Below are 11,044 nucleotides of genomic sequence, written 5' to 3'. Positions count from 1 at the left end.
ATTGCTTTCAGCAATCAGACAATGAATGACATATACATGATGAAACATGAAGACTGAACACAGCCTAATAACTGTCAAGCTCATGTGTGGATGATGACAATCTTAAACTATGTTCACACGGAATGCAATTAGTGCAGCAGGGATGTCCAGCTTCAGTTTTAAGTCAATGCACAGATACCTTTAGAGGTCTCGCGGTGTGTTATGAGCGTCAGGTGTGGTGGTCTGTTCCGGGATTTCGTTTTTGCCAGTGACTTGTTGATGACATGATCAGTGGGTGGAGTCCAAAACTAAACATGGAGGAAAATTTGATTGTTGCCATTAGTTCTGCTCCTAAAGGTTTTAATGCTCTGCTTATTCCCTGCCGGCGAGGCCAAGTGGGTTCAAAAGTGGGCAGAGAATGTGGGTCCCAATTGGGTTTGTCCGCAGTCTCCGTGGTGGCCCCAGCTGTGATCGCCCACATTGGCTTCACTGCCTAGGGACTGGAGGCCTGGACAGCGACCCTGCTAGCTCTGCTGACTCCTGGGCGGCAGCACTTGCTTGCTTTGCCGGACTCTGAGCAGCAGAACTCCGGGCTACTGGCTAGCATAGCCACCTAAGTCAATGTGGGCAAACACAGCTGGGGCCACCACGGAAACAGCAGACAAACCCAATTGGGGCCCACATTCTCTGCCCACTTTTAATCTATATGGGCCCACTAGGCCTTGCTGGCTGGGTTTGTACTGAAAAGACTCCTCTGATTTTATTTCAATTTTTATTTTTCCCTCTTTGGACTAATGTTGGATAGCAAGTCATCAAACTGGGTCACAGAGAGCCAGAAGTACCGCTGAAAGCGCCGTCATTCAGATGCAGCTCCTGCAGTAGATGTTGAACCTCACCGTACTGGGAGAGTCTCTGAATGATTTCATTAACATAGATACATGATTACTGAGGATTTTGTAGAACCCTAAAAAAAGTAATAAAATAAACCTGATCTCTCAACATTATCAGTGTTTTCCATGCATTGACAGTAAATAAGATGCAGATATACAGTCAGTGCTTCCATGAGGCCAAACACTTTTGACAGTAGCTCCTCCCACACGTGTCTGGAACATCAAGTTTATGAACAAATCTTTAAACAAGCGTTGAGCAGAAAATTTGACAGATCAAAAAAGAGACGGCGGTCATAAATTTTGAGCACAAATTGCGTTGTGTGAACACAGCATTAGCCTTTATTTGTCACAATGGAACTAGTACGTTTTGCTGGCATTAAGTTGACTAAAACTCCTATGCAAATAACATTATTACAAGTATTTGTCACTGGTTCGACAAGTCGTCCCACTTAAAAAGATGAGAGAGGTCTGTAATGTTCATAGACACACTTCCACGGTAAGAGATAGAATATAAAGAATGCAACAGACGGGCGATCTTTCCAGGGCGTATCCTGCCTTCGCCCATCAGTAGCCAGGTTTGGCTCCGGCAGCCCTGTGACCCTGAAAGGGCCAAACGGTTAAGAAGATGAATGGATGAACATGTTAAACATTAAACCCAATGGAGTCAGAGAAAGACAACCCAGCATGACAGACAACAGCTTCCCATTGTAGCATTTTATCATTTTGTAGAAGAGGATCTTCCCTACAATAAACAAGATTTATGATGCAATAAACTGTGATGTAATTAAAAAAAAAAAAATCAGTTCAAAAATGTTGCCAGCCAAACAGGTGTGGTAGAGATGTAAGACAGACTGAAAAGCCCCCACTTCTGTGTTCTACACAGCTCTGTCAGTATATGAAGAGAAGATTGACTAAAGAGACCTAACTCTTCTTCTCTGACAGCGGCTGATGACTCTAACTCAGCAGCATCTGATGGACCTTCTGCCTCATCAGATGGAATGACTGACTCTGCTCCCACCACCACGACTGACATTTTTAGGTCCCCATCATCTGTAACTGACAGCAATACCCCAATGACTGATGCAGACACTGCTGGTGGACCTACAATTACTGCAGTAACTGACAGTACAACTACTTCCCCCTCAACAGATAGCGTTTCAGTTATTTTTATGTACACCATGACTACTGTTACAAACCCAGCAAGTTCTCCTACGGAATCAGATGTAGTCAGTAGTTTTACCATGACTGACCCGTGGATTACTGATGCTGCAGAAACAAAAGGTCCCCTTGATGTCATTGATGTATCTAACACTGACAACGGTAGGGGTACCAGTACATCCACACCTGTTTATAGTTCTACGAAATATTTAATAAGTACTAGTGCTGCAGATAAAATTTCTGAAAACGACATAGACTCTTTTACAAGTTCTGATAGTGGCAATGCAGCCTTTACTGGTATCAGTAGTACTTTAAGTATTGTAAATTCAAGTCCATTTCTTGATCCAAGCAATGAAAATGGACCTTCATTGAACCCAGTTCCATCAAGTACCAGTAGTCCTACTCTGGGTACTGGGGACAGCGGGTCTGACTCAGGCAACACCCCTGATCCCATTCTTACCACTAGTATCTCCACTCCAGTTACAACGAGTACTTTAATCTCAGGCATCAGTATTGACGAGGGGGGACCCACGTCTGATCCAGTGACTCTGGCCAATTCAGGTCTTGCCTTCTCTGGGACTGAAAAAGCTATACTGATGACAACTGTCACTCCACCTTCTGTTGATTCAGTATCAACAGCTACTGTTCCAAATCAATCAAAAACTCTAGTAACTACCACAACTGGTATCAAGGTTTCATCTGGAGATTTGGCACGTACTGGATCTGATTTAACTAGTCAGGTAGAAGATGCTCCACCTACAACAGGAGCTGATCCAACTTCTGCTCTTGTTGACTTTGGCATCGATATACCTCGTACAGATTTACCACTGGGAGAACCATCCCTGGAATTACCCCCTCTGGATGGATCAACTCCTGATGTGTCATCCTCAGATGTATCTTCTGATGTTCCTCCTCTTAGTACCTTACCTCCAGATTCAGCATTTTTAGACACCTCTCGTCCAGAAGTTGCACTGACAGAACCAACTCTGGATTTGCTTCCTTCTGATATACCTTCAATTGTTGTACCATCCCCTGATGAACCACCTCCAGAGATGCCTTTGCCTGATGCTCCACTCGAAGTACAACCTACTGATACACCAGCTCCCAGTTTACCTTCTCCAAAAGAATCTGGGACAAAAGTCACTTTAGTAGACAAACTTCCACCTGAGTCATCTTTTGTGATTCCAAATCCTTCAGTAGACTCAGCATTTTCAGAAATTCCTCAAGAGGAGGTACAACCAAAGACGCAAGATACTGCAACAAATGTACCCTTTTCCAGTGCACCTGTTTCTGATGCACTCCCATTAGATGTACTTCCACAACTTCCACCCTCCATAATTCCTGAAACTTTAACAGCTGTTCCTGTACCTGATGTACCAGTTCTCACTACACCCTCCTCTCTCAAGCCCTCTCCTGATGCAGAGTTGTCCTCTAGAACCCTTGATACCTTAACAAATACACAGGCTTCTGAATTACCCCTTATTGCTGAGGTTCCTCCAGTGGTAGCCTCCCCTGATGATCTCCCTCAAGCTCCAAAGGAGACAGAAGAGCTTATGTTGCCTCCTTCTGGAGGTGGCGACGTGACAACAGGTATAGTTTCTGCCATGACGGAGCCTCCGAACCCTGAGAAAAATCCAATTAAACCTGATCAAACACCAGAATCGAATAATTCTGAACAAGTGCCTGGTGGCAATCCAGAATCTCAGAGGGAAGGAGATCCTTCTAAGGAGAAATCAGCTGGAGCAAAAACAGAAGAACAACCTGAAGAAAAGGAAGAATCCATTGAAAAGAAAGCGGGAGAGCAAAAGGAAGAAAAAGGTACTGAAAAAAGTTTTAAAGTAAAAGAAAAAGCAGTTTTGAAAAGCTTTATTGTGGAAATGCATTCTAACACTTTTGGAATAAACTGTCAATGTCTCTGAAGAGAAAACTAAGGAGAAAAAAGAAGAGAAAAGCAAGACAAAGGAAGACAAGGACTATGAGAAAAAAGGTACAAAAGTTAGGACCGAAGAAAAAGACTGTAGTCAACTGAACATAGTGTGTATTAGGTTCTAGCTGTGGCAAAGACATTAGTTAGCAGTGGTAAGTCACATGCATTAGTTATATTACAGCTTTTGTTGTTCTTTTTTTATCTCACACCTTGCTACTTTTACAACTGCCCAACCTGCTATGTGCCTGAAGCGACCCAGAAGATTCTGATTCCAGGAGGACCAAAGTTTAGTCAGCTTTCAAAAATCATGTATGTCAACTTTCAGGGTAAGTCCTCCCTCACTCTAGCTCCAGTATACCTGAGCGACCCTCCATCCTTTAAAATACTCTTTAGCCCCCAATGACAATAACACATCAGCATTAACGAGTTCATAATTTTAAAAAGATAAGTAAGTTGCTTTTCACATCAGTGTTTATGTTGTTTTTTGTGTGTCTTGTTTAATCATTTGGGGCAGAGGGTGTGGGTATGCTAAGAAGGTGGTGAATCTTTACTAAACAGGAGTACTTCAGACCCAGGGCTTTGAGTCTGTTATGGTTTCTAACCATGTGTCTGTTCTGTAACAGATTGTGAGTGTAATGGTCACTCAAACCGATGCAGCTACATTGACTTTGTCAACGTGGTCACATGTGTGAGCTGTAAGCACAACACGCGAGGACAGAACTGTCAGTATTGTCGCCTTGGTTACTACAGAAACACTGAATTGCCGCTGGAGGATGAGAACATCTGTCTCGGTTAGTACTGCACATGCTGCACACACAAACACATTTTTCAGTATCAGAAGATAATGTGTGTTAGGGCTTAAGGCAAAAAAATAAAAATGAAAAAACAAGTATATCAATATTAGGCCAATTACTAATGTCCCTTTTTACCTTTGATAACTATCTGTAAATTTGAGGAATAAGGCAGATAATAATAGAATCCCTTTGATCCCAAACCCTAACTCTAGTGAATGTTTAATATTCACTCTGTCTCTGCAACTGTAAAAAACACTTTGCAAAACAGCTAAGTAAGTTGTATCATCTGCTTATTATTTAGTTCGTTTAACACACATACACTTTATATGTTTCAACTGCAAAATGTTTTTGCATGGCTATCACATTTCAACACCATTTTACACATACAAACAGTCCCACTCCGATCATCTTTTGTGTTAGCATCATCTTTTAAATTGTGTAGTTTTCTGGAACATGTTTCTGCAGCTCATTTTGGCATGGAGTAAGCCCGCCCCCATTCCCTATCTCCTTTAGGTTTATGCGTTCTCCCTCTAGCTTACAGTCCCCCACACCTCAAACTAATAATTACCAATGCAACAAAAATGGCAAACAACACTGGAGCTATCCAGCTGTACAGTTTTTTTAGCCAGATGAGTAGGAAAATGAAGGCGTACATGAATCTAGTTGTCTACATGGATGCATCAGAATGGAGCAGGAAGTTTGTCTTTTTCTCTTTTTCCACCTGTATTTTTTCAGCTGCTCCTGATTTACGATTTTAATAAAGGAACACTTAGAAATGCAATTTTTAGCTTCATTTTCTTTATACATGTCCTCCATCATTAGAAAAAGCCACAGTTTATTGAAAAAAGCCTTTCAACTATTTGTAAGCAGACAAAGTAGGAGTGAAATCTCCTTCACTTTTAGTGTCTCTTCCTACACCTGTTGAAATGATGAGGAAACCAATGTGTGTGTGTGTTCTCAGCATGTGAGTGCAGCACAGAAGGCAGCACGTCTCCGTACTGCTCCGAGTCTGGTCTCTGCAGTTGTAGGAGCGGAACCACTGGGAGGAGCTGTGACTCCTGTCTACCTGGCTATACCTGGAGAGGAGACGGAGCTGGATGCACAGGTAAACAAAGTGGGAGGAGCAGAACTTCCTAAAAGGAGAATTTCTGTGCTTTAGCTGCCATTAAAGCACATTTGCATGAAAAGACTCTTGACCATCTGTCTTTGCTCCCTCAGAGAACATGTGTGACTCAGAACGGTTGATTTGTCAGAATGGTGGGACCTGCATAGACTTCCAGAGCTGCGTCTGTCCAGAAAAGTTCACAGGTAAAAAGGAAGAGTGGATGGTGACTACATCCAGGATGTGGAAATGTTAGCGGTCTGACCCATAACTGTATATGAGAACTGGACCACGTGAATGTGACGTTACCGTTAGAATTTTGGGTAAAAAAATGTCATTCTCTGTAGAATATGACATAGAAAAAGGCGAACTTCCAAGTCAATTAAAGTTTTTGCGATGTGGATGCTGCCATGTTGAAGCCTGATGACATCAGTATGCGGTGATTGGTCTGAATCAGTCAGAGTCATTGTTACTATAGCAACCACTCTCACCAATCAAGCTTGTTTTAACTCCTCACTCTAAGCAGGCTCCAAAGAATCTGTCAAACACTTTGAACATTCGACATGAGGCCGCACACTTTTATCGAGACATCTGATTGGTCAGTTTATCACTAGATAAACTTGGAATAAAGAAAAAATATCATGAAAAAAGGTTTGGATTACCAAGAACAAGTTAAAAAAAGTATCAGAGAAAGAATGGTTATCCTGACAAATAAAATGACTCACTAATAGTTGTTTATTTTTCTATAGTAGTCACTGGGATTTTGGCTTCGTGAAACCAGCTTCCTGTTTGGGTCACTCGGTCCAGTTCTCATATACGGTCAATGGTCTGACCAGCTTGTGATGATGCCGTGTGTGTGTGCAGGTCCGTTCTGTGAGCGTAACGTCTGTCTCAAGAACAAGAAATGCCAACAAACTGCTGAAGGCTCCTCCTCCTCGCTGACATCACAGCTATACCTGCTAAGTCTTGGTCTGATCACCTGCATCTTTTGATGCTCTGCCTTTGACATTATGTCACACAAACTGGTCATTTCACAGGTGAATAAAAATGTGGACAGAATGAACCTGAAAAGTGTTTCTCATTCATTTTTCATAGAAAATGATGATGAAGGTGACAAAAGTAAAGATGATGCTGCAGAAGATTTAGTTTTTATAGGTCCACAAATTTAAAGAACATTAAATTAAATGAACTATTATTGGACAGCAAACGTCTTACAGAAAAGACTGGAAGATAACTTTTAGACGATTCTTGCAGGTTTTGTGTCTTCAATGCAATGTCTGCAGGTAAATGTGACTAATGCCTCTGAGCTCTTACTGCTGTCATCAAAAAGTTCTCTTATCTCTCCATCAACACTGACGAACTTGTTCTCCTCTGGTCTGCTCTTGATTTTATTTTTTCTACAATGAAGGAACTTACAAAGAAGGGTCGAATGAACAAATGTAATTTTATTTTGACAGAACTAAATGTGTACACGAGTGCTCTTTTAAACCTGCAGAAGCAATGCAACACCAGCGATTGTCCAGGTGGAGGGCTTTTCTTTGGTCTTCAGATTGAAGGTCCACACATAAGTAGGCCCTCTCTGGCGGGTTCTGTAGACGGGACAGCGGTAAACGTCTTTGTTTTCCTGTTTGTTTGCAGGAACAGCCTTGATGTAAATCACTGGCATGGGGGAGGTGAGCTCTTTCATCCGAGCCGGAACAATTAAACCTTTCTGAAAGGAGATAAATGACAAGAGGATAAAAAAACTAAGATTTTTTTTTTTTTGCACAAATAAATGTTCTACCCAGCACACTGACAAAGTGTTCTCAGTCAGAAGCAGATCTGCTGCTTCATGACTGACGCAAACTTCTGGTGCATTTTGTTTCCCTTCATTACCTGCAATAATGCTAGTGTGAATGCTGTAAGCTGAATTAGGCTGCTGAATCACTGAAGCTAATCGCTGAAAACGCTAAAGCTGACGTATTAGCTAAATGCAAAATTATCCTAAAAAAATGTAAAAACACCTAAATTAGCCAAAACAGCTAGCATGTAGCTGAAATATTAACTAAACTACAAAATAGCCTAAAAAACTCTCAGTAAATACCAAAATAATCCAAAAATCTAGCAGAATGCCAATTTTTAGAACTTTAAAACCGTAATTTTTAACATAAATATGTATATTAAAAAGGTAGGAATATTATTCCAGAATAAATCAACTTAAATGTTATATAACTTTCAATATTTCACTCTCCATAAAAATATATTTTGTCAAGAAATGAGCACGAGATAACATTAGCCCACTAATAACAATAAAATAAAATGATCTGGAGAGCCGGATAGAATTACACGCCAGGCCGGATCCGGCCCCCGGGCCTTGACTTTGACACATCTGGGCTAAGGCATTAATAAACACATGATCTTTGCAGACTAATCAATGGTTTTCTAACTCTGACCTGCGTTTCCCATTGGGCTCCCTCCATGAACAGCCCGTGGATGTAGGCTCCTTCACGAGGTGGAGAAGAGTAGTCCTCAGGGTTCCTCTTGGTGACCTCACACTGCAGTGTCATGCTGTCCAGAGGCAACTTGTTCCTGTGATTGGAGATCTTTGGTTATCACCCGGTTCTTTCCCCTATAATTCATGCGTGACCACAAACCAACCTTCTAGCAATATCCTGCATGATGGCGGTGAGGAAAGACTGGGGGTTGAAGAAGCCGGACAGCCACACCACTGGAGGTAGGCTGAAGCTCACCGACCAGGCTTCCAGCTGACTGATCCTGGCTAAGAGGTCATTGAACCACAGAGCTAAGCTCAGTGTGGAGGGAAACGCCAGCTTGGTCCAGCTGTCCGGCACCATGTCCAGAAAAATGGCGTTCTGCAGGCTCTCCATGTCGCTGGTCATACTCAGCTCGCCCTGATTTGGCAAAATTAAAGTGAAATCAAATATTTTATTTTAAAATCTTGAGAGGAAATGGTGTTAAGTTATAAACATGAATAAAGAACAAAACTTTTTTTCCTGAAGATTTCCACAGATTTTGATTTATGAGAATAAACGGGAGTAACCACCACGTCACCGTGCAGCCCTGCTCTAAAAACCACTCAACATTAACTGCTGTGACTTCTTTTACTCTATAAAAGACTTTCCTATTTCTAAAAGAAAGTGTGGTTTGGAATTTGTGATTTGAATGGAACAACAGACATAAAAAAGTTCATAAAAGTCAAAAGTACGCTGACCTTCAGTCCAAGGCTTAACTCACGGAGGGAGCTTCGGATCTCTCGGATCAGGAAGTTCATCCGCTCACACTCCTGCAGCGCCACCACCTCGTAAGGAGTCCTTTCCTGTGCTCTGGCAAAAAGCTCCGGCATGTTAAACTGGTCTGGGAGTCTCCCTGTGATCTCCTCCATCGTGGCGCAGACCTGGTGATGTGAAGACAGAACGTGAAGATGGATGACAGTGATGACATCATTCACAAAAACACAAAAATAGGAATATTCTCTGATAATGGCAGCTACACTGATGACAACAGTAGCTGAAGAAGTTAGTGTGAAACACTGTCTGCACCTTCTCCTCTCTCGTCATCCCTCCTTCTTCACCGACTGCTTCGTCCCTCGGCTGCATCTCCAGCACTGTGCAGAAAAGCTTTTCTGACGTTTGTGTGAGGAAGCCGATCTCCGCGTTAGGATGAAGGCCGTACAGGTAGGGGGACTCCTCAGGTAGGTTGTCATCAATGTACTGAGGAAAAAGGAAACAACGATGATGGAAGCTTTTTGATGAGAGGGAACCGGTTCCAACTGAAACCTTTGGATTTTGTGAGTCGCCCTATGAAAGGTGTGTTTTCAGGAGGTGTGATACGTTGAAGACGGCCCTAAGATTCTCTCTACGATGAAGCCTGGCCGGGTCCTCCTCACCTTGTGATAACTTTCGTAGTGCATGTTTCCAGGCAAAGGAAACTTGGGAGCCAGAAACACCTTTCCCTCCATCATCTCTGGCTTGATGAACTCCTCCAGGTAGGAGCAGCAAAGTCGGCGGTCCCAGTCATCTGTGATGTGACCCCCGTACATGATCTCACCAAAAAGGTAGCGCAGGTCTTCATATGGTACCTGAGAATGAAAGCAACATTTGGGATTCACTGTCTTCAATCCTAATGCAACTTTACTGGATCTTAAATACAGAAACCTTTTTTTCTAGATACTGTATATGAACATGGAAAAGACTACATAGAATAAGATGCGTAGAAAATAATCAAATACTGCCTAAAAATATCATGGATATGTTGTGGGTGTGAATGTGCACTTGCATTTATTACTCTAACTGTGCAAAAATGTGTGTGGAGTGCAGGTGTGTACCTTGGGATTTGCCTCTAAGTAGTTCTGAAGGACGTTGACAGAAATGGTGAGGTCTCCGATGTTGAAGGGGTAAGGTCTATTCCAACCCTGCGGTCCAAACTTGGTCCTCCCTGCTACCACGGCATGGAAGTAGCAGAGGGCGAACCAGATGCTCTTGAACTCGTTCTCTTGTGTGCAGGCTGCCAGAGACACCTGGAGAAACCAAGATAACAAAAAACAGACAGGTTACAAAGATATTACTGCTTCCTGATCCACCCAGCTGAAGTTAGGAGGCTGTGGTTAAAGGGTCGCCAAACAGGGAAGTTGGAGGCTGACTCCACCCACAGCCAAAATGTGAAAATCCAGTCAGAGGGGCGGGGCTTGGGGCAGGACTGCTATTACTGGAGCTGCAGATCATGATGTGAGACTTCTGAAACTTACATGGTTTGACCAATCACAAAATTCAACTGTAATATATCGATTCAACCTGTAGGGGGCAGCACAGAGACGGGTTTTGACTGTATTATTAAGAATTAAACAAATTAGTTTCAATTTATCAAAGATGTGGCAATGACCAACAGACAGTACTTTTAAAGCTCCATTTATAGAGGTCAACAAAAAAAGTTGATTTTGTTTGGTTACCCTTTAAGATGAAGAGCTAATCAGTAAACCGTAAACAGTAAAACTCAGACAATGAGGCTGCTGGTGGCAAAAGACCAAAAAAGGGTTTTTATTTGGGTCAGAGGAAATTTTAGTGAGAGTCAGAGGTCATTCAACTGGAAGTTTACTGCAGCCCTTTTACAATTTAAATGATTAATAAGAAACCTGGAGTGAAAGTTCTGTGGCGCAGCAAGCGTTGGACGACAAAAACGTATCGTTTTTGCAATCCTT

General features: G+C 42.3%; 3 protein-coding genes across 3 annotated transcripts in view; 2 read left to right on the top strand and 1 right to left on the bottom strand.

Annotated features, from left to right (window-relative positions):
- The window catches only part of LOC112148053 (cell wall protein DAN4), a 14,842-nt gene extending 10,870 nt beyond the window's left edge, over nucleotides 1-3,972 (top strand). The window contains exon 7 of the mRNA XM_036213715.1: nucleotides 1,812-3,972. Within this exon, the coding sequence (XP_036069608.1) occupies nucleotides 1,812-3,946 (2,135 nt within the window). The 3' untranslated portion in view covers nucleotides 3,947-3,972. The remainder of the gene's footprint in view (nucleotides 1-1,811) is intronic.
- Nucleotides 3,963-6,921, top strand: LOC118599180 (netrin-G2-like). Its single transcript, XM_036213716.1, has 6 exons — nucleotides 3,963-4,014; nucleotides 4,206-4,280; nucleotides 4,578-4,745; nucleotides 5,710-5,853; nucleotides 5,967-6,056; nucleotides 6,715-6,921. The coding sequence occupies exons 2-6, from the start codon at nucleotides 4,262-4,264 to the stop codon at nucleotides 6,840-6,842; spliced, it is 549 nt and encodes a 182-aa protein (XP_036069609.1). The 5' UTR covers nucleotides 3,963-4,014; nucleotides 4,206-4,261; the 3' UTR covers nucleotides 6,843-6,921.
- Nucleotides 6,922-7,275: 354 nt separating this feature from the next.
- The window catches only part of LOC112148052 (dynein heavy chain 9, axonemal), a 64,182-nt gene continuing 60,413 nt past the window's right edge, over nucleotides 7,276-11,044 (bottom strand). Inside the window, exons 72-78 of the mRNA XM_024274839.2 lie at nucleotides 10,175-10,366; nucleotides 9,737-9,928; nucleotides 9,390-9,560; nucleotides 9,062-9,244; nucleotides 8,488-8,741; nucleotides 8,283-8,418; nucleotides 7,276-7,561 (exon numbers count right to left, since the gene is read on the bottom strand). Of these exons, the coding sequence (XP_024130607.1) occupies nucleotides 7,334-7,561; nucleotides 8,283-8,418; nucleotides 8,488-8,741; nucleotides 9,062-9,244; nucleotides 9,390-9,560; nucleotides 9,737-9,928; nucleotides 10,175-10,366 (1,356 nt within the window). The 3' untranslated portion in view covers nucleotides 7,276-7,333. The remainder of the gene's footprint in view (nucleotides 7,562-8,282; nucleotides 8,419-8,487; nucleotides 8,742-9,061; nucleotides 9,245-9,389; nucleotides 9,561-9,736; nucleotides 9,929-10,174; nucleotides 10,367-11,044) is intronic.

Source organism: Oryzias melastigma, linkage group LG9 (genome assembly GCF_002922805.2).
Source record: "Oryzias melastigma strain HK-1 linkage group LG9, ASM292280v2, whole genome shotgun sequence".
NCBI classification, from domain to species: domain Eukaryota; kingdom Metazoa; phylum Chordata; class Actinopteri; order Beloniformes; family Adrianichthyidae; genus Oryzias; species Oryzias melastigma.
Note: the sequence above shows the minus strand (reverse complement) of the source record. Positions and strands in the feature narration are given on the sequence as shown.

Excerpts from the sequence above, each read along its gene's own strand:
- LOC118599180 (XM_036213716.1), top strand. Across the intron at positions 5,854-5,966 it reads AGACGGAGCTGGATGCACAG|AGAACATGTGTGACTCAGAA; the intron begins GTAAACAAAGTG and ends TTGCTCCCTCAG. Across the intron at positions 6,057-6,714 it reads CTGTCCAGAAAAGTTCACAG|GTCCGTTCTGTGAGCGTAAC; the intron begins GTAAAAAGGAAG and ends GTGTGTGTGCAG.